The 27,249-nt window shown below is 49.4% G+C and overlaps 1 protein-coding gene across 1 annotated transcript in view; it reads left to right on the top strand.

Moving 5' to 3' along the window:
• Positions 1-26,900, top strand: part of RASGRF1 (Ras protein specific guanine nucleotide releasing factor 1) — a 102,436-nt gene extending 75,536 nt beyond the window's left edge. Inside the window, exons 21-27 of the mRNA XM_069558688.1 lie at positions 3,449-3,552; positions 5,055-5,139; positions 9,101-9,298; positions 13,053-13,132; positions 19,459-19,576; positions 22,037-22,105; positions 25,568-26,900. Of these exons, the coding sequence (XP_069414789.1) occupies positions 3,449-3,552; positions 5,055-5,139; positions 9,101-9,298; positions 13,053-13,132; positions 19,459-19,576; positions 22,037-22,105; positions 25,568-25,660 (747 nt within the window). The 3' untranslated portion in view covers positions 25,661-26,900. The remainder of the gene's footprint in view (positions 1-3,448; positions 3,553-5,054; positions 5,140-9,100; positions 9,299-13,052; positions 13,133-19,458; positions 19,577-22,036; positions 22,106-25,567) is intronic.
• The last annotated feature ends 349 nt before the right edge of the window (positions 26,901-27,249 follow it).

Raw genomic sequence — 27,249 nt, 5'->3', positions numbered from 1 at the left:
CTTCCCTGGTGGCTCAGACGGTAAAGCGTCTGTCTGCAATGCAGGAGTCCCGGGTTCAATCCCTGGTTTGGGAAGATCCCCTGGAGAAAGAAATGGCAGCCCACTCCAGTATTCTTGCCTGGAAAATCCCATGGACCGCGGAGCCTGGTAGGCTCCGCGGTCCATGGGGTGGCAAAGAGTCGGACAGGACTGAGCGACTACACTTTCACTTTCAAAGAGTCAGACATGGCTGAGCAACTGAACGACAACAATAACAACATACTGGATGAGGGCCCACTCTAGTGACCCCGTCTTACCTGAGTATATCTCTGAAGGCCTTATATCCAATAAGTTCACGGTCACAGGTCCCAGGGTTGAGGACTTCAGCATACAGTATGTCCCCTACATACAAACGAGTTCTGTGAGCATGCTCGTAAGTCCAACTTGTTCGTGAATCCAACGAAGTCAGCCTAGGTACCCAACTAACACAGTCAGCTATATAGTACTGTACCGTCATAGGTTTATAATACTTTTCACACAAATGATACCTAAGAAACAAATTCAAAATTAAAGAAAACCATTTTAATCTTACAGTACAGTACCTTGACAAGTACAGTAGTACCAGCTTCCTCACCTCTGCTTTTTCAGTTGCTTCTGGACATCCTGGACTTGAAATAAAGACACTGCACTGCCATCCTCTATAGAGGACTGTACGGTAAATACAGCACAAGCGCTTGTAGAGGATGCGTGCATGTGACAGTACACGCCAGACACGTGAACTAACTCACACGACTGGACATGCGAACACATGTTCACCTCTTTGAAAGTTCACAGCTTGAAGGTTCATATGTAGGGGACTTACCATATCTTTTGGGGAGGGAGATTCAACTGATAACACCAACTCTTCTGTTTTCTTCATCTTCTGCTTTCACATCTCCCCTAACCAGCCCCTACTGTCTCTGCTCACACTGTCCCTGGAAGGAGGAGGGTAAGAAGTCAGGCCTGGGTGGACAGGCTCCCCACTGTGTGCTGGAGTCTTAAGGACTCTTCTCAACAGTGCTGTGGATCTGTATCTTTATCCCCATCTTCCAGAAGAGGCAACTGAGGCAGGGGGAGGTGGAGTGACCTAAGCTGGGTCATGGTAGGTGGCCACCTGCCTGGCAGTGAGGGGACCCCGGGCAGAGCTCGAGGCAGGGTTCCTTGCAGTGGAAGGGATGATGGTCTGTGTGCTTCCAGGTCCTGGTTGGGCCCCCTCTGGGCCCCTGTTGCCCATCACTGTGAGCAAGGAAGCTCAGGGCCACCTTTGACCTCCCCAGAGGTGGAGGCCCACTCGTCAGGCTGAGTGATATCCGGACTGTTCAGAGTAGCCAGTGGGAAGACTCAGGCCTCTGAGTCCTGTACCCGCTGCTTCCCTCCCGTCCCTGCTCCTGACTCTTAGAGCGGGTTCTCCTGGCCCTGGGGGTGGGGGCAGCCATCCGTGGGGCAGCTGGCGCCCTGCCTGCACCCCAACCCCAAGAGCAGTGCTGCAGGGCTGTGCCCCAGGCACCTGCCCAGGGATCCCGGCCAGGCCACTCAGGGCAGCAGCCACACTGCTCGTGTTTCCCAATAGGGGCCTGACCGGAACTTTCACCCATCAAGAGCCTGAGGGCCCTCGTTCCAACTTCATGTGTAGCCAAGTCTGTTCTAGAACAAAGGGCTGCCCGCCCACCCAGCTGTGCCCCCAGCTCCCCGCCCAACCCTGACATGGTTCCCAGAATCTGAGGGCCTGTGTGGGGCACGTCCAGTCTGGAGGAGGCCCCAGGGCCCTCCAGAGAGCAGAGGGGCTTCTTGTGACGATGCGCACAGGCTTCTGCTCCAGGCCTCGCCCCTCCCCGGGGCCAGCCAGCTCCTCCTAGGCAGCGCGCCTCCCAGCCAGGCCCCTTCCTCAGGTGTCCATGCCATGGGCACCCACCCCAGCTCACGGCCTCACCCCAGGACAGGCCTGGGCCTTCAGGGTGGGCTGTGCTGGCTGCCTGTCGCCCCTGCTTCAGAGGCTGCGGGCTCCTCATCATGCGGGTCCTGAGCATCGCAGGTGGCCCATGCCGCTTTCATCCCCATGTCTCCACTGCCTCCCTGAGAACTGTCATTCCTGACAGCATTGTGTCCTCACACCCGGTCTCCTGTATCTGGACTTCTGCACAGACCGTGCCTGGCCTAGGGCAACTCTGTTGGGGGCAGTACATGGATGCCCACCACCTGCACACACACCCCACACACATATGTACACATCCACGCCACACACACATGTACACACCACACACATGTACACAGCACTCGTGGCACACGCATACACATACCATGCACACATACACATCACACACGTGTACACACCACACCATGTACATTCCACACACACCATGCACACACACGTACACACCACACACATATACATACAACATCACACACACCACACACAGGCTGCAGTAGGAGCTCTTTCCTCCACTTACCCACATTCTGTGCCTGCTCTGAGCCTGTGCCTGGAGCTCCTGAAGCCTGGACTGTGTTTTCTGGTCTTTTCAATTCACAAGGATCTGCCTGGGCAGTTCTCAATGACCATTTGCTGAGAAGTAGGCGAGAAGACTCCATCCAGGATGGAGGCTTGTTCCCCTGACACGGGGTCACCCCCACTTTCCTTGTCATTAGTGCAATTGGCTGGGCCCTCTGGGTGGGGTAGCCAGCTGTCTCCTCCTATACAGCCCAGTCAGCACCCAGGAGGGGAGCAGGGGCATCCGTGTTACCCTTTCCGGATCCAGATTTTCCCAGAGGCCTCTGGGCTGCAGGCCTCCTCTTGTCTGATCCCAGCCATGGGGACATTGCTTCCTGAGAGTGCTTCCTGAAGATTTCCCCGGTCAAGGGCTTGAGGAGTTGGTCACCTTTAAATGTGGTGTCCATGGTGGCCCTAGGGCAGGGACTTGAACCTGGGATGAAGGCAAACAGCTGTGTTGTAGACACGGGTCAGAGGTACAGGAGGTCATTGCACCTGTGAGTCATCCCCTAAAGAAATTTAAAAGGAAGTTCTGTGAAGCAGGTGTGGAAAGGCAGGACCCGAAGGGAGAAACAGGTTCCAGCCTGAGTCAGACAGCCCGGGCTCTGTCCCCATCAACCTGGCTGAGTGCCTTGGGCTAGTCATTAACCTCCAGACGCCTCTGTGGTCTCACCCGTGTGTTGGCGTAAGGATGACCTCATGAGTGACTGAAGTGCAACACAGGCCTGCAGACACACACACACACACACACACGGGGCACAGCAGATGATGGTTCCCAGCTCCCACTGTCCCTTGCTGGCCAATCTCCCAGGGTGGGGGGGGGGCCTCCCCAGTCACGCCTCATCCTCCCACTTACCAGAATCGAGATGGATGTTCCCTCTAGGAAGGGGCCCCAAAGCCAGAAGGGGCCCCTCGAGGGCCTGACTGGGACCTTGCTCCTCTCAGGCTGAAGGCGTGAAAGCTGAGCCCTTTGAAAACCACTCGGCCCTGGAGATTGCGGAGCAACTGACCCTGCTGGACCACCTCGTCTTCAAGAAGATCCCTTATGAGTGAGTGGGCATGGGTTCCAGCCCCCACCTTCCTCCTCAGGCACCATCACAGCTGAGTCCCCCTCCTGAAGCATGTGCATTAGATTTCCAGAGCTGCATGGTTGATGCTCCACAGAGAGAAGCATAAGTGCATGTGCTGGCAGGGATGATGAAGGATTCCTGTCCCTTCCTGTCCCCAGGCTCCCTCCTTCCCTACCAGCTGCACCTGTGCACGCACACACACATGCACACACGCACAGACACACATGCACACGCACACACACACATGGATACACACACAACTTTCCAGAAGCATCTCTAGCTCTGTGCTCCTTCTCTGGAGGTCTAGAAAGAGTATGTGTTCACATACGTGCACATATGTGCATAGGAGCAAATGCGTGCACATGCATGTGCATGTGTGTGTGCATGTGCAGGAATGGACTCGGGACAGCTCTGGCCTTTGAAGAAGCCCCAAGGCCTGATCAATACCTCCTCTGGCCTGTAGTCAGTCATCCCCAGGTAGTCATAACTGTACCACCTACATAATTTGTATCTCCTTTTCTTCATCTGACCCTATGCCAAAATGGTATCTGTGAACACCATTTTTAATAAGTACACTGTATTCCCTGGCAGTGCACCAAGCCATGAGGCTGTTTTCAGATTTCACTTTTTTTTTTTTTTAGATTTCATTTTATACTTACAGGTGGGGGTCAGAAAGCCTCCTCATAACTAAATATGTCTCTGGGTTTCTGACAAGTGTCCCAGAATAGTTTCTAAAATTGGAGTCACCAATTCTGAGGTCATAAATCATCTCAGGACTCCGGATCTCTGCCTTCTAGAAAGGTAGCCCCACCGTACACACACGGAGGCCCCCACTGACACGGGTGCTGCCCCAGCTGGTTGTGGAGTGTCAGCCTTTTATACAGCTGCCACATCTCCCAGGTGTAGAGACAGTAGTTATTCTGGGTAGTAGTTACTTCTCACTCTTGCCCATGGAACTCTTTCACGGTCACTGTCAAATAAGAAGCTTGTCCTGGAGGCCTGGACAGCCTGTGGTCCTGTGAAGTCACCATTCCCAGAACACGCTGTGGCATGGCTTGCAGGCACCTTTATCCATCTGACTGGCCCTTTCTGTGGCCTTCTGTCCTTCCTGTTCTGCAGACCAACTTCTGCAATGTGACTTTAAAATGGAGGATTCTCCCTGTCAGAAACAATATCCAAAACCAGACCTGACGTGCTCTCAGCACCAAATCTCAGTTCGGCCTCTCCTTGACCCTGTAAGAAGAGTATTGTCATTGTTCCCATTTCACAGATGAGGAAACTGAGGCCCCAAGGGCTTACCCAAAGCCATACAGCTGGTACAGGGCACAGCTAGACCTGACCCCAGGTCCCCTCCTCTCAAAGGCTTTGCAGAAAGTTACTCCCCAGTAATGACCACTTCAAAAAGCAGAGAACTCAGAAGAGAAATCAGTAGGAACAAACCTAACCCCACCCACTCTGGGTTTCTCCCTTACTTCCTACAGGGAGTTCTTCGGACAAGGGTGGATGAAACTGGAAAAGAATGAGAGGACCCCTTATATCATGAAAACCACTAAGCATTTCAATGATGTGAGTATAGGGGTGGGGGATGCAGTGCCTTTTTCTGCAGGTTTCTCTTTGGTGGGACCCTCAGAACAGGCTGTACACCTGCTAGATCCATAGCACCTGGTTCCTCTCTGGGCCTGTGAATTATATGCAAAATAATTTCTTTCAAAGTTCACACCCATTCTAAAAGATGGGGTTGTCATCGCACTTTAGATATGAAGACACCAAGACTCTGAAGGGCAAATGCCTGAGGTCTTTGACCCGTGTCTGGTAGCTCATGGCCTTCCTCCACTGCAAAGCCCCAGTTCTGGGGAAAATATCCCTTCCTGATTTCCCCACATCTGCGCTAGTTCCAGCGCTTGCAACCACAGGGACTCGTCCACTCCTGGCCTCGTGACAACCTCAAGGGTGTTTGCACTTAGCTTCTTCATTCCTTTGCATTTAATCATCAACACAAGAGCCTTTGATAGCTGGAAGTGGGAGCACATGATTCCACTTGTCCTGACTGCCTGGTCAAAGCCACATGACGCCAACCACAGCCAGGGGCGGACCCTCATCCTGGGAGGAAACAGACAATGCAGGCTTCGGAGCTCGGAGAAGGAGCCCTGTCAGGAACACAGCTGCAGAGTGGAGAGCAGCATGTGCAGCAGGAGAGAGGACGTGATGAAGTGGGCGGGGCCCTCAGGAAACACGCACGAGGCCTGAGTCTGACCACACCTGACCCACAACTCTAACCACAGCAGGAGGCAGCAAAAAAGTCCCTCTCCACCCCCCACCCTCCCCCGCTGTGTGCCCAGGACTCAAGTAAGTAAAGGACGAGACTATGGAGTGAGCATTTATTACATGTTGACCACGTGCCAGGACTGTGCTCAGGGTTTCATCAGCCTCATCTTCTTATTCTCTGTTATGGATGAAGAAACCAAGGCTTGAAGAGGTTAAATTTCATCCCCAGTCATCAGCAGGAGAGCCCACTTTGAACCCACACAATCCACCTCCGGAGAACTGCCCTCATCACTACCTGGCGTGTGGCCATCTCTGTTAAAAATTCACCTTTTTTTCAGGTGCACAGAATGGGCGCCCCTTTGGTGGTGATAATCATGGCCTGAAACTCTGTTTCTTAATCTCTCCCTGACACAGGGTTTGGTTTGGTTTGGTCTTTGCTGGGTTCCAGCCCTATTGGCTTTAATTCTTTGTCTTACCTTTTAAAACAAATCTTCCTTTAAATTTTTTAAATTTTAATTGATTTATTTGTTTTGGCCTCATTGGGTCCTGGTTGCTGCACCCTGGCTTTCTCTAGTTGCAGTGAGAATGAGGGCTACTCTTTGTAGCGGTGCGCAGGCTTCTCTTGTTGCAGAGCACCAGCTCTAGAGCTTGGACTCAGTAGTTGTGGCGCATGGCCTTCTTTGCCCAGTGGCATGTGGGCTCTTTCCAGACCAGAGGTCGAACCTGTGTCCCCTGCATTGGCAGCCAGATTCTCAACCACTGGGCCACCAGGGAAGTCTTCTTGGTCTTGGTGAATGGTACTGGCTGGGATCTCCAGGATCAGGGCTGAAACTGGTGTGAGTCAAATGAAGTGCTCAGGGACAAATTTAAGGAACTTCTCACCTTCAGGTGCATGCACTTGCACTCTGGGTACCTCTAGACCTGGCCCCCAGACCACAGTGTTCAACAGAAATGGTGATAGTGAATCTTGTTCTTGGTTTTAATCTCTATTGGTGTTAGTCATCCAGTCGTGTCCAACTCTTTGCCACCCCATGGACTGTAGCCCGCCAGGCTCCTCCATCCACGGAATTCTCCAGGCAAGAATACTGGAGTGGATAGCCATTTCCTTCTCCAGGAGATCTTCCTGACCCAGGGATTGAACCCGGGTCTGCCACATTCTTTACTGTCTGAACCACCTTAAAGAGTGCTTCTAACATTTCTCCACTTAGGATAGAATTTGTTTGTTTTTCAAGTTAAGGAAATTCTTTTTCTTATTCCTTGTTTGCTAATCATGGTTTTTACCATAAATAAGTATTGCATTTTATCCACTTTCTTTTGCATCTATTGAGATGGTCATATGGCTTTTCTCCTTTCAATCTATTGATGTGATGAATGACAGTTATAGATTTTTCTCTAATAGTCAACATCCTTGCATTCCATGGACAAATCTAACATATTCATGTTATATTAAACAAAAGTGTTCTTTTTCCTTCTTCTAAAATTGTCTGTATCTGGGGTTGGTATCAAGATTATACTAGCTTCATAGAATAAACTAGCAAGTATTCCTTCATTCTCTCTTCTCTGGAAAATTTGACTAATCTATTCCTTTTTTAAAAAATTATATAATGTGTAAAACTGTTTTGAATTCAGTATTTTCTTTATGGAAAAAAATTTCCATTTAATTAAGGCGTATAATATGTGTGCTATTTTGTGCTATCATTCCTTCCTGAGTCACGTCAGTAGTTTTCCATTCTTACATCATTTGATAACTCATTCTTCTTTATGCACATCCTTTAAAAATTTTTCTAAAGACTATTTCTGGGTGGTAAAGCCCTATAATTTATACTCATCTGTAAGTGTCCTCTTTATTTTTTAATAACAAGCCGTGTTTTTTTGTACTTTTTATTCTGAAATGATGGTAGACTCAAAGGAAATGCAAAGAAATGTACAGGCAAGACTAGTATTTCCTGCTGCCCCAGTTCCTTGCAGTTCTAGTTCTCTGATGTTTGAGCTCCAGCTTCCACTACCTCCCAACCCCTGGCTGCTCCAAGTCCAGCCCGCATTTAGTTTGTATATATGTGATTATTTGCCTTGTAGGCAGGGTAGAGGAGTCCTTGGATATGTGAATGAGACAAGGGTTGCCCCAAAGTGTTGTCTTCTCCAAGCTTCAGTTGTATGGTGGGAGATTCCCTGAGACCTTCACTCTTCTTAACTGTTCTTCCAGATAAACTTTAGAATCACTTTGTCAGACTTTCAAGATAACACCCATTGCATGTTTTATTAGATTGAATTGAACATGCTTGTTAGTTTTGAAAAAAGACATATTTACATTCCCATTTTGAACTCTAATCCTTTTCTTTCTTAATCCTCTTATTACCTTTGATGATTTTATTTTTCATGGAGCATCCTGCATAGTTCCCATTAAAGTTTCCAGGTAATTTATAGATTCCCAGTGGTATTTTGAAGGTGATATCTTTTTCATTGTATTTTCTAATTGATGCTGATGTTCAGTCACTCAGTGGTGTCCAACTCTCTGTGACCCCAAGGACTGCTGCACATCAGGCTTCCCTGACCTCTACTCTCCCAGAGTTTGCTCAAACTCATGTCCATTGTGTCAGTGATACCATCCAAACATCTCATCCTCTGCTGGCCCTTTCTCCTTCTGCTGTCAATCTTTTCCCCATATCAGGGTCTTTTCTAGTAAGTCAGTTCTTCACATAAGGTGGCCACAGTGTTGGAGTTTCAGCTTTAGCATCAGTCCTTCCAATGTCAGGGTTGATTTTCTTTGGGATTAACTGGTTTGATCTCCTTTCTGTCCAAGGGACTCTCAAGAGTCTTCTCCAGCACAATTTGAAATCATCAGTTCTTCAGCACTCAGCCTTCTTTATGGTCCACCTCTCATGACTACTGGAAAAACCATAGCTTTGACTATACAGACCTTTGTCCGCAAAGTGCTATCTCTGCTTTTTAATATGCTATCTAGGTTTGTCATAGCTTTATTTACAAGAAGCAAGCATCTATTAATCTCATGACTGCAGTCACCATCTGCAGTGATTTTGGAGCCCAATTTGGTATTGCTACTATATTTTTAAAAGTTATTTTTGTATACTGAATCTTTAACCAGCTACACTGACGAGCTCTGTTGGTTATTCTAGCAGTTTTCCAATTCATTCTTCTGGGAATTTTCAAATGATCATTTCATCTGCAAATAATGGTGATTTATCATCTTTACAGTACTTATTCCCTTTACCTTTTTTTCTTGTCCTATTGCATGGACTTAAAGATCAGTAACTTGATCGCTTCAGAAATCGTCCGCAACGAGGACATCAATGCGAGGGTGAGCACCATCGAGAAGTGGGTGGCCGTGGCCGACATATGCCGATGCTTACACAACTACAACGCTGTTTTGGAGATCACCTCGTCCATGAACCGGAGCGCAATCTTCCGGCTGAAAAAGACGTGGCTCAAAGTCTCTAAGCAGGTACCAGCAGGAAGCTAGGCTGGGCTGGGGCTGGGGCAGAGAGACCAGAGGGCCACCATCCATAGGTGGATGAAGGATAGGGTGAGGGCCAACACTTCAGGTAAACTAGAGAACCTCGTCTCCTGAGACCAGATATCAGGCCCACAGTGTGGCACCAGCACCCTGTGGGACTTTAATTCCCACTTGAATAGTCAGTACCTCAGAGTGGGACATATGACAGTAATTGTTGCTCCCAACACTCTTCTCCTTGAGTTGGGACAAAGGAGTGGTGATTTTTGGGGGATCTCAGTCCAAACCTGCAGGTTACCAACATGGTGATCAGATGATCCTACAAGTCCTCTCCTCAGACTTTGATTTCACAGCCCTTCTGGCCCCCAGAGAGTTAACTTGTCCCTGTTACCATTAGACAGTTGCTGATCTTATATATGAACTTAACAGTTATTCACTCAGAACCTGATTCTGAAAAGCCATAAGGCAGAGTCTTCCTCAGGAATAGAGCTCTATGCCCTGGGGTCATGAGGAGACAGCTCTCCTGAGAGGAGGCATTTGGGCCACCTCCTGGGTGCACTGGATGTCCCTGAAAGCTAGACAGGGACCACCAGGGGTCAGGGGATGCCTCCAAAGGCATCAGTAATATAGTGTCTGGTCTTACAGCCAGGTGAGCTGTGTGGGGCCCAGGGTCTCCAAGGAGCCTGCTTCATCTGGGCCATTCTGAACTGGCATGCTGTGTCCCCTCTCGGTTCTGTTCATCACCCGCTCCTCACTACTCTTCTCATGCCAATGACAGCTCATGATTCCATGCCCCAGGGAGGCAGCAGGTCCACAAATCCCTCTTCTTTGGATAAACAGCCAGACTCAGGGTATCCTGGGACATCTCTGCTGCCTTTCCACTGCCAACCAGTCAGTCCACCTCCAGATGACAGCAGGACTGCAGAGCACCCCTACCATCTGCACCGCACCCAGTGAGGCTGGGCCACTTGCTTCTTAGCACACAGGGATGCCGGGCTCAGGACGAAAGCTAGAAGATGCCTCTCTTGCGAGTGGAAGCACAGGGGCTGGCAGTGCAGGAGCTCGGGGCAGCAGGCCACATCAGCCCATGTGTGGCACACGACCTCGTGAATTCTTGGAGTCTGAGGTTGAGTGAGGCTAACGTAGAACCCGCAGGTCACTTAGGCTGTTCAGTCTGTCAAGGTTCAAACATGGCTATGGGCAGAGTCCGAGTGACCTATTTCAGGTCAGCATCTTTCTTCTTCTTCCCTGTTCCATCAGAATGATGTCATCTTTTCCAGAGGCCCTTTGACCAGGTTTTGTTTTCCCATCCCACTGGGGGTTTGGGAACTTTTTGGCTCTATTCTCTACATCACCCTTGTCATAGAGCTGGGAGGGAATTGCCTAGACCATCCTAAAGTCTTCCATTCTCTTAGGAGAGTGCAACTTGAGGGCAGTGAGAGGGCAAGGTGTGTGATCTGGCCTGCCTCCAGGATGTCATTCAAGACCTAGGGCCAGCCAGTGTGTGTAAGTGCTCAATTGTGTCCGACTCTTTGAGACCCATGGACTGTAGCCCACCAGGCTCCTATGTCCATGAAATTCTTCAGGCAAGAATTCTGGAGTGTGTTGCCATGCCCTCTTCCAAGGCATCTTCCCAACCCAGGGATCAAACCTGCATCTCTTATATCCCCTGCTTTGGCAGGTGCGTTCTTTACCACTAGCACCAAAAAAAGGCTGAGCACCATAAAACTGATGCTTTCAAATTGTGGTGCTGGAGAAGACTCTTGAGAGTCCCTTGGACAGCAAAGAGATCAAACCAGTCAATCCTAAAGGAAATCAACCCTGAATATTCATTGGGAGGACTGATGCTGAAGCTGAAGTTCCAATACTTTGGCCACCTGATGTGAAGAGCTCACTTATTGGAGAAGCCTCTGATGCTGGAAGAGACTGAGGGCAGGAGAAGGGGGCAGCAGAGGATGAGATGATTAGGTAGCATCAATGACTCAATGGATGTGAGAAACTCCAGGAGATAGTGGAGGACACAGGAGCCTGGCATGCTGCAGTCCATGGGGTTGCAAAGAGTCAGACACAACTTAGCAACTGAAAAAGAATGAAAATGAGCATGGTGATGCCTCACCTGGAGCTATGTGTGTGTGTAACTGCTGTGTCACCCACAATTCTAGACTATCTGAATGAGCATTGCCCTTAAGGAACATCTGGACCCACCCTTCCATTTTCTGGATGTGCACTGAGTGTGAACTTGCCTATGGATGTATTGAGTATGAAGGCAACAGAGCCCACCAAGGGCTCTGACCCTCAGTCCCCACATCTGGCCTCAGCTGCAGCATCTCATTTCTTTGCAGGTGGAGGGGAAAGAAGAGGAAGTGAGGGCACAGCTCTGGAAAGAGGCCAAGTGGAGGAGGGTAGCTGGGAGCCTGGGGTGGAGGTTGGCCTGGGCATCTGAGAGCAGCCATCTGGAAAGCAGAATCATCCACCCTTGGCCTGGTGGGGCTTCTTCCTATGCTAGGAAGCATGTGGCTCTTTCATCAGACCCAGAATACATTTTTGCTTTGAGCAGGGTTGGTCCAAACCAGGCGACCACATTTATAATTGACATGGAGGGACCAGCATGGAGGGACTGTGTTTTGCCATTCTTTCTCCTTGAAGAGCACACACTGATCTCTTCTTCCATCCAAATGAAGACTTGGCTTGTTGTTTTCTGTGGGTAGGTTTCTCATATAAAAATTAATCCTGTGGTGCATGGCAGGTCTCTGGCCCGATTTCTCAACCATGTTCTGGATCTTGAGGCTTGGTGCTGGAAAGGAAGTCACTACTCATCTCATCATTTTATAAATGAGGGCGCTGAGGAGCTCTGAAGTGAGGGACTTTCCCCAGGTCCTGCGGGGGAAGCAGCACAAAGCCAGGCCAACCCAGGACACGCTCCGCAGCACCCACCTGGACCCTTGAGACAAACACCAGCCACCTGAGTGGCTCCACCTAATGTGTGGGTGGGGCCTGCCTTGGTCGTTTGGCAGAGAGGACCCTCTGCTGCAGACTTTACTCTTTTCCATCAAGGTCTTTTCTTCTTTGATGATAAGTTTATTCACCATCTTTTTTTTTCTTGATTCTTAAATTCATGTGCTAAGTTGTTTCACTCATCTGACTCTTTGCAACCCTATAGACTGTAGCCCACCAGGCTCCTCTGTCCATGGGATTCTCCAGGCAAGAATACTGGAGTGGGTTGCCATGCCCTTCTCCAGGGGATCTTCCCTACCCGGGGATCGAACCCAAGTTTCTTATGTCTCGTGCATTGGAAGGCAGGTTCTTTACCACTAGTGCCACCTGGGAAGCCCGTTAAATTTGGGTGGTGCCCCTGATATATAAAAGTGAAGGTGTGAGGAGATGGTCACATCATTTGGGTACAGTGATGAGAAAGGTCATGATGGTGAAACATCAGTGATGCCCTGTTCTGGGTCCAACTCTCTGGAGTTACCCATCACATCGTTCCCAGCAGCCCAGGTCTCAGGACCCCAGTGTTTGGACCCTCCTGGCCCCACCCACAGTTTCTGAAAGATGTATGAGCATAGGCACACAAAGCAAAGATCCTTGTCCACCTCCTCACGAGTTCAGGGTCAAGTTGCTAGACCCAGGAAGTCCCCGAACCCACCTGCCCCATCTCAAGATGGAACAAGGCCCCAGAGTGTGGGCCAGAGCCGTGGGCTTTGACCTGTGCTGTGTGCTAGTAAATGCTTCTAATTCCTTCCAGACTAAAGCTTTGATTGACAAGCTCCAAAAGCTTGTGTCATCAGAGGGCAGATTTAAGAATCTGAGAGAAGCTCTTAAAAAGTAAGTTGTGTGTCATTTTGTCACCATTCTTTTTTAAATCATAGAATTGCATTGCAGAGGCTTTCATGTGCCTCACCTGGCCGGAGCAGGAGGCCTGTCTGTCTGTCTGTCCATCTGTCTGCCCACAAGACCAATCCCTACGCATCCCCAGACCCCCAGGGCAGGTCAGCTTTGTCTTCCATCATCTCCCAAAGAAAATTCATGGTGTTGGGGCATTTCCAGAGAGAGACCCAGGAATAGTCTTGAGAAGTGTGGTAGGTGTGATGGCAATTATAGAGGTGCAGGATTCCTTGATTCCAAAATGCACATTTTATTTTATATTTTACTATTTCTGATGTCAGGCTACATCTCATAGTCAATGCGTTTATTTCATATGATTGCATTTTCTTTTTGTACTTGATAATTAGTCATCAAAACAAGAGTGCATTTTACAGATAACAGCATCTTGGAATCAAACAAATACGATTTTACCAGTAATTGACACTTTACAGTTTGCAAAGTTGGTGACTTCCCTGGCCCCGTTAACACTGCCCAGGAGGTGAACCTTCTCAGCCTCGGTCCTCTTGTCCTTTTGTTGTTTTTAAGTCGCTCAGGCATGTCTGACTCTTTTTGACCCCATGGACTGTAGCCCACTAGTCTCCTCTGTTCATGAGATTTCCCAGGCAAGAATACTGGGTTTCCATTTCCCGACCCAGGTACTAAACCCCCATCTCCTGCATTGACAGGCAGGTTCTTTTACTTTTTTTCCCCAGTCTTGGGCATGTGGAATATTTCCTGACCAGGAATCAAACCCACACCACCTGCAGTGGAAGCGTGGATTCTTAACCACTTGACCACCAAGAAAGTCCCTAGACCAGGATAGTTTTTGTGGTGAGGGCTGTCCTGTGCATGAAAGAATGCAAACATCCCTGGCCTCTACGCATGGGACCAGTGCCCCCGTCCCCCCCGCCCCCACCAAGTTATGAGGACCAGGAAGGTCTCCAGACGTGGCCAGATACCCTCAGGGAGGCATAATTGCCCCCACTGAGAACCACATTGTGAGACAAAATCTCCCATGATTTTTCTCCAAACGAGGACACTGAGGGGCTAGTGGCTGGCCAAAGGATTGGGGGAAATGGTGATAGAGCCGGGTCTTGACCCAAGCCAGTGCCCTGTGGTTTGCCTGAGAGGCCAGGCCGGCTGTCCTCGGGCAGCAGCGACTCAGCCCCTTGTCACATGCCGAGGCTGCACACTCACCAGAAACATGGGTTTGCCGTCACTCTCGTTAGATGCTTACTTGGGGTTCCTCCACTAGTCTCTGCCTCCGTGTTCCTCTCGGGCACTCGAGCACATGGCCTATTGGGCTGGCCCTCGCCCTTGCTCTCCGTTCCTAGGTGGCCACTTGCTGGACCTCCCAGTGCCTGGGAGACCCCAGGGCCCTGGCTCCAATGGAGCCCGGGAGCACCTCCCCTCCTTTCCAAGATGGACCGCATGACCACTGCCCACACCAGCCCACTAAAGCCCCCAGCACCTGAGGATGGAACCCTTCGCACCTCTAGCCCCTCTGGTGACTTCAGCACCCCACGCCCCCTCCCTGCCAGCCCCGTCCACCTTTCTCATTTCTCTCCTGTCATCCCTGGTGTTCATGCTGGCTCTGTGTCCCATCGCCTTGACCATCATCTTCACTTTGTTTGTGTCCTCAGACAGATGTTCCAACCATCTGTGCTGTCCAGCCGTGTCTCCTCCGCCCGGGCTCTGCGAGCCCCCGTGGACTGTGCTTGTGGGCCCGTGGACTGTGCTTGTGGGGAGCTGCCCCCGCATTCACCAACCTGTCCGTCCATCCGTCCGTCCGTCCGCCCCCAGGTGCTGCTCCATCCGCCTCCTTCACATGGCTTCCTCGCCCAGCGCCGCCACGGCCTCACCGCCTCCGTGGCCCCCATTCTGTCTGCATCCCCATCCTGACTGTCTCCCCTCTTTCAGGTTCCCCGTGGGCTTGTGTAAGTGCCTCTCCTAGACGCCTCTTCACCCAGCCATGCAGGGCACAGGTGGCCTTCAGGCGTTCTGGCCACTGAGACCTTTATGCAAACCAGGTTCCTGCCGTATGGAGATGCAGGCCAGGCCAGGCAGGAGAAGGACAGATTGGGACATGTGTTTATCCCCCTTTACTCCGGAAGCACCAAGATTTACGCATAAAGCAGCAGTATGTGACGACTTGGGGGTCATGTCACCAGGCGCAGGGCAGAGGTCAGAGGGCATGAAGTGGTAGGTGGGCACAGTTGGTGAGTTGCTCAGACAAGGAGCTCATGATGGACCTCACTGTGTGGGTCCATGGGTCCTCAGACCTGTTCTGATGTCCTGGGTGTCCTTTTTAGTCTATCATCATAATATGCAGCCTTGTGCAGCACCCAGGCCAGCACGTGGCCTTTTAGCTTTACCAGCCAAGACTGTACCCCCAAATCCTACCTCCTGTCCCCAGCTACTCTCTTAAATATCTCCTGGGCCAGCTACAAGGCTTGCTGTGTGCACCCCGTCAGTCCGCTGCCCTGATGCCCCCACATGGATGTGATCTCCCCCTTCTCCTTCCTCAAACCACACCCTGGTGAAACCCACAAAACTGTCCCCTCCTATCATCTACTGAGTGACCAGAAGCTGCCCACAGCTCCACTCAACAACATTTTGCTGTAAAATTTGGTCACAAGCTCTTGAGGGGCCAGTTCCAGCTTTGCCCATCTGTGTAATCTTAACCCAGCAGATGCCTGTCTGTCTTTACTTTGAATAGGATGCCAGTGGAGGGCATGCAGGAGCCAGGCTCTCACTGCTCCTGTCACAGCCCTTCCCCTCTATTCCCCTAAGTGGAGGATGGGAACAGCTCTGGGGGAGCAAGTCTGCTGGCCGAGCATCAGGCCACCTCATACGACCTCCTATGGTGTGGACATCCATCTATGTACGTGCATATGATGGATCCACAGTCCTGGAGTTTCAGGGGCTCCAACAAGAGCAAATATCTGTTTGCATCTTTATTTTCAGCCTGTGGCCACAGAGCGAAGCCTAGTCTCTTGCTCATGAAACTACAGAGCAGGTAGAATCCACGTGGCAAAAACCAACGTTGGATTCTGAGCCCCACCCCACTCCTAATCCATTACCAAAAAAAAAAAATTTCCCCAAAATCTGAGGACCTGATTTCCCTGCACCACATACCAGAACTGTTGGTGCTGACCCCTGGGATTCTAGCCCAGCCCCTGGTGGCCCTCATCCCCTCCCTGAGAAAGAGGAGATCCCAGACCAGAGCTTGTAAGAGAGGGCAGTCCAGCCCATAGCCAGGGATGGGGTTGGAGGGGTGAAGCAGCGGGTGACCCCTGCTTGTCACCATCCCTTTCCTGGCGTTCGGTGGAGAACCCCAATCAGGCAGCTGCATCTTACTTTCAGTCACTGATGCCAGCTTACTTCTTTCATCCCCTTTGACATCATCAGGAATTTCTTGGCAGAAACATCAGGCTTGGGGGCCCCAAAGGCTCATATATAAGATCCAGGTGCCAGGAGTCACCAGGTGTTGGCATGCATGTTTAGGTGCTGCCTGGGAAACCAGAAGCAGCTTTTAGACTGGGGGGTGGGCACTTTCTTTCTGCTCCCTAGAACGTCAGGTACAGGCATGCGAGGCCTCTGCCTCCGTCCATAACAGCCTTGTTGGCCAGGCCCTGATGCAAGGCAAGGCTGAACCCCACCCGACAGGCCAGATGCCCACGTGGAGAGTTCAGAGCTAGCCACACATCGGGTGTTTTGCCCACACAAATCCCCAACTGTACTTCCCTGTACACTCAGATGCTCAGCACGGTCTGTGTCCACACAGTACTGCCCTTCGGGGGCCCTCCTCCAGCCTTCTCTGCCCCCACCGCCCCTTACTCTAGCCACTCTGACAACACCATATATTTCCCACATGGCTCTGGACTCTGGGGTGTGTGTACATGACTGAATGAAGTGTGCTGTTCCCTAAAGCCCCTCACTATGTAGGTGATGAACAAGAATAGAGTCCGGGACTGGTGGTGCCACATGCAAGTGACTAAATTGCCCACCCATCATCTTTCCACACCTGGATCATAACCCCCAGTAAATCATTCAGGGAAATCACCGAGTGGCCCGAGGACTGCAGATATTTTTTCACTGGTCTGGGTGGTCAGCACCCCATGAGGCATTCAGAAACATCCTGCTTCCTTCACCCTTTCACAGTCAGCGAGCAGTCACTCGGCCTTCCCTCTGCCTCTGTCCAAGATAAGAGGCCCTCCAAGCTCTCTAGGCTGCCTGGTGCCCACCATGGGCAGGAGGGGTGGGGCACCCCCAGAACCCACCAGTCAGCCCTCCAGCCCCAGAGTGTCTTCTAAGACCTTTGAACTCTTTTCTCCATCAGATCCACCAGCCTGTGCTTCAGATTTGGAGTTTGATGGAAAACCAGGCATGTATTGGGCTGGCCAAAAAGATGATTCTGGTTTTTCCATAAGATGTTAAAAATCGGAACAAACTTTTTGGCCCACCTGATAACAATCATGAACTATTAATGGCTGGAAGGACTCAGAGAGGTCTGCCAGTGACAGCATGATTCTTGCTTCCCCCCCCCCACCTTTTTCACAACCTGCAGTAAAAATAAAATTATATTTGACAGTGTTACCCTGTATACAAACGCATATATGCCTAACAGGGACAAAAATGTCTCAAAGCAATTTTAGACCATGCAGTGAACTCAGATATTTCCCTATTCTCTCTTTTTTAAAACATTTTAAAAAAATCTGATCAACGCTCTCCAAATTGATTTTAACATCCATGAAAGAGTCAAGACTGACAGTTCAAATAATATTTCTCCTCTCCACTATTTCTCAAACTCCAAAAATCCACCTCCTTTAAGACTTTGTTATACCCATGTGTCAGCTGTATTTGCATGTACTTAAATAGTCTCCTTTAAATTAACTATTTCCCAGAAATAAGTATTTAAATTTATTTTCTTTATTTAAAGAAGAAAAATTATCATGACAGCAAATGGGAAACCAGCATATTTGCCATAAATATATATGGTTACCATAAAAAATAAATACAGTGAAAACAGAACAATGTTATTAAATTCTTACCAGATCCTGATGTATGCCAAGGCTCTGATCCTTAGTGAGTCCTGTTACTATTTGTTCAAAAAAAGAAAAAAAGAGTGAGGAAAATGGCAAGTGTTAGGAAGTGTCAAAACCATGATGCTGACACTCATGATGCTGGGTGGTGGGCGTGAAAATCAAATGTTTATCATCATATGAATCAATTTATTTAAACAGTGTCCGAGCACCACCTAAAATCAACTCTCAAATCACCTAGAATTGTCTCAGCTAACATGAGCTCTGTTGTACAAGGGGAGCCTGAGGACCAGAGGGAAAGATATGGCTCAGGGTCACACAGCAAGCAGACAGGGGACTGAGACCAGGCTTCTATCCTTGCTCTACCATCCTCCCCGTCTTGATCCCCTCTGGAGAGGCAGAGCTGCCACCAGGAGACAGAGGTGAGATGGGCTATAAAGGAGGATCGCTGCGGCTGTGTGCTGAGCTGAGAGGAGTCTGTAGAGCACTTTGTGGGGAGTCCCTCGAGGGAGCTGTAAGGAGCTCTCCCGGGGCAGAGTGATCACCAGAGCCATCACAGCATCATCCCCAGACCCAGCACCCCATAAGAGGCACCAGACGGGGTGTGAAGGACCAGTGACTGGAACCCCTGCTTCAGAGCCACCGGTCAGAGAGGCCTGGCCCATCCCCGACAAAGGCTACCAACCCCCGCCCAGACCACATCCAGGACGGTGGTCTCAGAGAGCAGGGCTTTCTGTGCTGGTAGCTCAGTGCCTGGGTGGGCAGAGGTCCCAGTGGGACGAGAAACAAAGGCAGAGACATCTCGGGGAGAGAGTGTCTGGGGGTGACTGGCGGGAATGGGGGTGGCACTACAAGGCACCCTCAGGACATGATTCTGGGATGAGGTTGCGAAGGAAAGTTTCAGGGGAGAGACGGAAAGGAAAGGAGAGCCTGGTGGGGGCTGGCGGCCAAGCCCCAAGACTCTGGGAGGGGGAGCAGCCAGGTAGAGGGGGACCTTCCGGCTTGGGGTGGGAGGGGATGGTCCACTGAGAAGCCCCAGCTGGCACCATGTCACCTCCACCATCCAGAGGACTGACCCTCTCGCCCAGCTGGCAATTCAGGCCCAAGTGCTACTGTTAACTCTTGGCAAATAGAAACCCCTTCCCGTTCAGCAAAGCGAGCAACCCAAGGGGTGTGTCTGTTCTTGGGAGAGGCGCCAGCGTTTTAAGTGAAAAACCTCTGTCAATGCTGTTTGCTTCAAAGTTGCGACCCGCCCTGTGTCCCTTACCTGGGAATGTACCTCACTGACCTGGCCTTCATCGAAGAGGGTACGCCCAACTACACAGAGGACGGCCTGGTCAACTTCTCCAAGATGAGAATGGTGAGTTCCCCGCAGCAGAGGGGGCAGGGGCAGGGGGACATCAAAACCCGAGCCAGGGCCCACCAGAGCTCTGCCTCCAGGCCTGGCCGACTGGGGGGAGCCTGAGCCCAGCTCCTCCTGTAAGAACAGTCACCCCCTTAAGTGGCGATTAGCATTGGCCTGCCCTGAGCCAGCTGTACCTCCATTCCCTCCTCTAACGCCTACAGGCTGAGGAGTGGGGTTGTCCACCTTACAGGGGAGCAAGCTGAGGCTGGGAGAGATCCAGGACCAGCCCAAAATCACCCCTAAGTAAAGGGCAAAACTGGGTCTGGAGCTCTGACTCCAAAAGGTGTATCTTTATTCCAAGCCCATCCAGTGTTGTTCAGATAAGCACTTTTTTTTTTTAACTTTATTTTCTTTATTTTTGACTGTGTTGGGTCTTCATTGCTGCACATGGGTTTTCTCTAGTTGCGGTGCCATTGCAGCGGCTTCTCTCGTTGCAGAGCACAGGTTCTCAGGCACATGGGCTTCAGCAGTCGCAGCTCACAGGCTCTAAGCACAGGCTCAGTAGTTGTGGTGCATGGGCATACCTGCCCCGAGGCATGTGGGATCTTTCCAGACCAGGGATCAAACCTGTGTCCCCTGCATGGACAGGCGGATTCTTAACCACTGAGACCTTGAGGGAAGTCCTAGATAAGCCCTTGCTTTATGTGGCCACAGCCGAATCATTTCTAAGCAAGTAGGTTTCCAGTTTCCCCAGAGAAATCTAGGACCTGGGAGGGGAGATGAAGACCCCCTTCCAGCAGGGGGCCTTGTTTATACCCATCCTTCTCCCCTGTGGCCTCCAGCCAGGGAGCCTCCATTTGTATTGGTTCTGTGCCATGGGTTTCCTCCTAAGGTTTTGTTTAATTGGTAAGATTTCTCTGTCAGGGGCAAGCTGGCAGCACTGCCCTAGTGGCAGGACGGGGAGGCTTTGTGTGGTCTTGCACACCGTGGGCACGTGGAAAGTGGCCTTTAGCTGTTGCTGGAGTTGAGGGGAGCTGTTTTAGGATGTTAGATAAGCTGGCACCACTGATCAAGTGATGTCTTTCTCTCTCAGTCACATACTGTAATTTTTGTTGTTTTTCAGTCCATAAGTCGTGTCTGACTCTTTCTGACCCCATGGACTGCAGCACACCAGGCTTCCCTGTCCTTCACCATCTCCTGGAGTTCACTCAAACTCAAGTCCATTGAGACAGTGCTGCTATCTAACCATCTCATCCTCTGCCACCCCCATCTCTTCCTGCCCTCAATCTTTCCGAGCATCAGGGTCATCAGGATTTTTTTTTTTTTTTTAGCAACAAAATCACTCATTTATTTTCACTACTCAAAGAAAATGATTGGTAATTTTCTCTTACTATATTACCTGTGAGTCTTTAAAATAATTTTCATCATCTTTAGTGTAATCTGACTGAATGTATGTTTTACATTTCAGAATATGCATCTTTTTACTGAAGTATAGGGATTTACAATACTGCGATAGTTTCATGTATATGACATAATGATTCAGTGTTTTTTATAGATTTTTTAATATATGAATGGATAAAGAAGATGTGGTGGTGGTGGTGGTGGTGGTGGTTTAATCACTAAGTCGTTTCTGCCTCTTGTGACCCCATGGACTATATAGCCCACCAGGCTCCTCTGTCCATAGAATTTTCAAGAATTCTGGAGTGGGTTGCCATTTCCTTCTCCAAAAGAAGATGTGGTGTGTATATGTATATATACACATGCACACACACACTGAAATATTATTCAGCCCTAAAGCAGAATGAAGTGCTAAGAGATACAAAATGTTATGTATAAAATAAGCTATAAGGATATATTGTACAATACAGGGAATGTAACAAGTATTTCATAATAACTACAAATGGAGTATAACCTTTAAAAATTGTAAATCACTGTATTGTGCACCTGTAACATATAATAATGTGCATCACCTATACTTCAATAAATAAATAAATTGAGTGAGGTTCCGCCATTTGCAGGAACGTGGATGGACCTTGAGGATATTGAGCTTGGTGAAATAAGTCAGAGAAGGACAGATAGTCTGTGTTGCTCCTTATAACCTATTGATTTATCGATTCTTACCAAGGATCAGCCTTTGAAGCAGGTTGCTGCTATAAGGAACATCATGATGCTTCAGTAGCATCTACCAGGAGGTAAATTTACAGGCTGAGTTGATGGTTATTGATGTCCCTTCTGTTCTGCAGGGGGAGGGGTTCCAGGGGTGATACTAAGAGCAAATTGTTTCTAAAACTCGCCTTCCAGGGACTTCTCTGGTGGCCCAGTGGCTAAGACTCCATGCTCCCAATGCAAGAGACATAGGTTTGATTCCTGGTCAGGGAACTAGATCCCACATGTGGCAACTAAGACATGTCTCAGCCAAATAAGTAATAAATATAGGTTAAAATAAATATTTAAAACTCTCCTTCCTTCCCTCAGATATCCCATATCATCCGAGAGATCCGCCAGTTTCAACAAACTGCCTACAAGATCGAGCACCAAGCAAAGGTGAGCTGGTAGCATTTGCAGTCACTTCTGATTTCTCACGAGTGCTGTGGCGGCCCCCCCACCTCTTCCTGCCTCTTCCCCTCCCCTCCAAACCCAAACATTTTCTGCCTTGAATTCCCTGGGCCCCACTCTTCCGGGAAGCCCTCCTCCCTGTGTCCTGTCCCCTGACCCACCACGAGTTCCCCCTCCTTCAGACAGAGCTTGTGGTCATCCCATAGCTCCCGTCTGATCTTTACCTGCCACAGGATGACTTAGAATCATGCTTGGTCTCCTCTGAGGCAAAAGAGGCTGTGTTTATCACATCTTTTCGATATGCTCACAAGTTTCAAAATTCACAACTAGAAAGGGCACCCAGCAGAAATTCCCCCAGCCTCCAAGTAAGTTCCCCTCCCAATGCCAATTGCATCACTCATTCTTTGTGTGTGTTTGCAAGCACAGCAAAACTTTTTTTTTTTTACTCTGTTAGCAGACCATACACACGCACATATTTCTTTGAGGCTTCCCACATGGCTCAGTGGTAAAGAATCTGCCGGCCAATGCAGGAGACGTAAGAGATTTGGGTTCAGTCCCTGGGTTGGGAAGATCCCCTGGAGGAGGAACCCAATCCAGTTTTCTTGCCTGGGAAATCCCATGGACAGAGGAGTCTGGTGGGCTGCAGTCCATGAGGTCACAAAGAGTCGGACACGACTGAACATGCATGCACTCCTTTATGATAGGCTTGCCCTGTCTCCTGCCAGGTTCCATGAACTCACTCTGTCTTTAGCTGATCACCGCAGGGAGAAGAGAAACCTTGATCAAGTGTGCCGCTTTTTCCTTGTCATTCACTCATTCTTTCATTTGGCAAGTGCTTATTGAGCACATACGAGGTACCAGGCACCAGGCACTGTATTAGGCCTTTGCCCCCTTCTTAAACTTGCCCTTGAGCTCCAAGGTGCAACACAAATAAATGTTACTGCCCTTTAGACTTGGAGAAGGAAATGACAGCCCACTCCAGTATTCTTGCCTGGGAAATCCCATGGACAGAAAGAAGAGCCTGACGGGCTACAATCCATGGGTCGCAAAGAGTGGGACACAACTGAAGAGACTTAAGGATGCTAAGCATGCCCTTCAGGCTCCTTCTGTTAACAGCTTTGCAGTGGTGGCGTTTGCTGCCAGTCTCAACAGAAGCAACACTCTTAGGGAAACAAATGCTCATGATGGAGAAAACTGACCAGTCTGCTGATTTCCAGAATGTTTGGAGGGTTGAGATTTTGTGCTCTACAAAGAACTGTTCGTATGAAGCTACTGCTGCTGCTGCTAAGTCACTTCAGTCGTGTCTGACTCTGTGCGACCCCATAGACGGCAGCCCACCAGGCTTCCCCTATAAAAGTCTGGACCTGGGACTTCCCTGGTGGTCCAGTGGTTAAGACTCTGCCCTTCTACTTCAGGAGGCATGGGTTCAATCCCTGGTTGGGCTACTAAGATCCCACATGCTACATGGCATGGCTAAGAAATAAAAATAATTTTTTAAAAGACAGAAAAAAATAAAAGTCTGGTCTACTTCCCATAGCTGTAAGATTGCCGCGTCTTTATCAGAGTTCGTCTAGACGTGAAATCTGAGGTCATCTTCGTGGAGGTGCTGATTGAGAGCCATTATTCAGACACAGTAACCTTTTCATCGGTGACTAATGGTCAGCATCCTAGACAGCCAGATCTGTCTCTCACAGTAGCAGAGGGTCAACTAGCAAAGAAGCTCACAGGACCTGATTTTTCTCCAGCAGCTATCAGAAGGTTTCCGATCACATATTAAGAAATGTAATTGTTTTCTTCCTCCTGATCTAAGTGTCTGTGGAAAAACATGAACCTTCAGGTCCAAACAACTGACAAGTCACTGAACCTTGGAAACGTGAAAGTGTTTAGTTGCTCAGTCCTGTCTGACTCTTTGTGACCACATGGACTGTAGCCTGCCAGGCTACTCTGTCCATGGAATTCTCCAGGCAGGAATACTGGAGTGGGTTGCCATTCTCTTCTCTAGGGGATCTTTCTGACCCAGGGATGGAACCCAGATCTCCCATGTTGCAGACAGATTCTTTACCATCTGAGCCACCACTGAGCCTTGGAGAGATTCTTTATGAAGGGTGGGGGTCTGACTGTGAGATGTGGGCTTTGATTTCTCATCGTACATTTAACACACAGGAGTCCAGCAAAGCACTCGGGAGCTGGGTGAAGTGGGGCACGTGGAGGAAGGAGAATAGTTTAATCCATGTGGTGACTGTTCCTGATTTTCCACTCTGAGATTTTGTCCTGGAGTGAGCCTCATGAGGGGAAGAATAGGGAGCCTCCTTTCTTACACAGCCTCAGCTTCCACGGTCGGCTCCTGGGGGATTCTCTCTCATGCTACACAATCCTGATGTTTAAGAACATTTTTCCAACATATGGAAACACTGAAAGAACTGTCTCTGGAGTAGGAAATGGTAACCCATTCCAGTATTCTTGCCTACAGAATCCCATGGACAGAGGAGCCTGGTGGACTACAGTCACAAAGAGTCAGACACAACTGAAGCAACTGAGCACACACGCACGAAGGAACTGTGAACACCCCTACATGCACAGCCTAGGTGCTACAATTGACACTTTAGATACATAGATACAGATGTGAATGTGAAAGCTGCTCCTTCATGTCCAACTCTTTGAGAGCGCATAAGTCCATGGAATTCTCCAGGCCAGAATACTGGAGTGGATAGCCGTTCCCTTCTCCAGGGGATCTTCCCAGGTCCCCCATATTGCAGGCGGATTCTTTACCAGCTGAGCCACCAGGGAGGCCCATAGATAGAGATGATTATGTTTTGAAATATCTGTTTATTTGGCTGCACCAGGTCTTCGTTGCACCATGACGGGTCTTTGGCAGCAGCACCTGGACTCTTTGTTGCAGCATGTAGGGATCTAGTTCCCCAACAGGGATGGAACCCCGGCCCCTTGCACTGGGGATGTGAAGTCTTAGCCACTGGACCACCAGTCAAGTCCCATAGATATAGACGATCTTTTTATATGAGCCTAAAATATGTCTTCTAACACATAGGGATGGTGGTCAAGAGTAATTTTGACCATATGTGATTTTCTATTACTATGAAGACAAAAAAATAAGACAATACTAAAAAATAGTATTAAGACACAACAGGGACTTCAATGGTGGTCCAGTGGTTAAGAGTCCGCCTTCCAATGCAGGGAACACGGGTTCAATCCTGGTTGAAGAATTAAGATCCCACATGCCTTGCGGTGCAGCCAAAACATAATAATAATAAAGAAGCAAAATCATAAACATTAAAAAAGAGACACGTTGTTTTTAATGCACCTCTGCCTCATGTGCAAGCCTGATGCCCCTCTCCCCGTGATGCTGCCTGATTCCTGGGAGACACTCAGTGACCACCTAGTGTATTGTGGAGATTGCATCGCCTTGCATTCCTTCTCTTTGCCTTTTCTCAGGTAACCCAGTATTTATTGGACCAGTCTTTTGTAATGGATGAAGAAAGCCTCTACGAGTCTTCTCTCCGAATAGAACCAAAACTCCCCACCTGAATCCGGTACCCAGCCCAGATCCAGCCGCTCCCATGGACACGTGCTATATGATACTGTACATAGTCGTTTGGTTTCTCTGGGTTTTCTTCTTTAGTATGTGCTTCTCCAAGAATACAAATCCGTTCTTGTTCTTAGATTCCCATAGAACCAGAATATGAATTTCTGCACCGTTTAATACTTGGTCTGCCCACCCCACCCCTCGTCTCCTGCAGTGCCTGGTTCTTTTCAACAACCATCCTCTCAGTCTGTCCTTCCCGGCCCCTTACTCTTCTCTGAAGGGAAAACAGACCCCGCGCGTACACGACTCTTAGGCACCTGTCCTGCTTCTGTCCGTCCCCAGCCCAGGCCCCTGGGCTGAGTTGGCCAGGCAACATCCTCCGGCATGTTCCATGTAGTTGTGATAACTGGGTGGGGGGTGGGGGGTGGGGGGAGGCGGGAGGGGGAACCATACCCCAGAGTCTGGTCATCGACAAATCTTCCTGCTGATGGTGACGCCGATTTCCAGAGCAGCTTTTCCAGCCCAAATCGCAGGTCTCCAAACTCCGCACCTCCCAGTGACCCGGAGGGAAGAGGGTCCTGTCCGCTGAGAACCACGCCCCGCGACAGCCCTCGAGGCCGCCGCCTCGGTGCCATGCCGCTCCCGGCTCTGGAAATAGCACCAGGGGGCATGACCATAGGTCTCCCTAACCCTGGACAAGGCCCCAGAACTTCCCGAGGAAAACAGAATCACAACACCAAGTCGTGTCGACTTTTCCAAAGGCGGCCAGCATCCACTGCAAGTCGAGAACACATGAAAAATGTCACTTTTCCTCTGAGCCGCCTAATGGTCACTACAAAGCTTACGTTGAGATGCTCCCAGTCTGTATGCCTTGTGAAAAATAGTACCACACTGTAGATTTAGAAACTCAATAACCAAGTGTTTTTATTGCATATACTGTAGTCCTGTCTAAATGCCTTCTAGCAGGAATATAGTACTGTAGTGCTTATTCTGTGAATACTACCATCTATTTTTTACATTGTACAGTATAGAAAACACAGGTCAACTCTGAAGTGGCAGGCATGCTCCACTCCGACAAACAGACAACTTTTGCTGTAAGCAATACCTAGTGGTATGAGAATTCTATTTCAAGTCCTATAATATTTCAACTTACAGCTTGTTTGGAAAACAATTTCCATTTTTGTAAAAATATATGTTTCCTGATTACCTCTTGCTAATAAATCTATTCTATCTCAGGGTGAACAGTGGAATTTTGATGGGTTTCATTTATTCATTCAAGGAGTGTTTTGATGAACACTTGGTCCTTCTCAGGCTCTGCACTCAGACCAGAGGTCTGGAGTGTTCAGGGCACCCACCCCTGCTTTCTGGGGGAACTCATAGTCTGATGTCAAAGAGCATGAATTCGAGCAAACCCTGGGGAAGAGTGGAAGACAAGAGGAGCCTGGTGTGCTACAATCCATGGGGTTGCAAAGAGTCAAACACAACTAAGCTACTGAACAACAACAACATAGTCTGATGAGGGGGACTGTTGCAGTTTTCTATTGTATCAGGAACAAATAGCTCCAAAACTTAATGGCTGAAAACAATTTTG

This window comes from Ovis canadensis, chromosome 18 (assembly GCF_042477335.2).
Source record: "Ovis canadensis isolate MfBH-ARS-UI-01 breed Bighorn chromosome 18, ARS-UI_OviCan_v2, whole genome shotgun sequence".
NCBI classification, from domain to species: Eukaryota; Metazoa; Chordata; class Mammalia; order Artiodactyla; family Bovidae; genus Ovis; species Ovis canadensis.
Note: the sequence above shows the minus strand (reverse complement) of the source record. Positions and strands in the feature narration are given on the sequence as shown.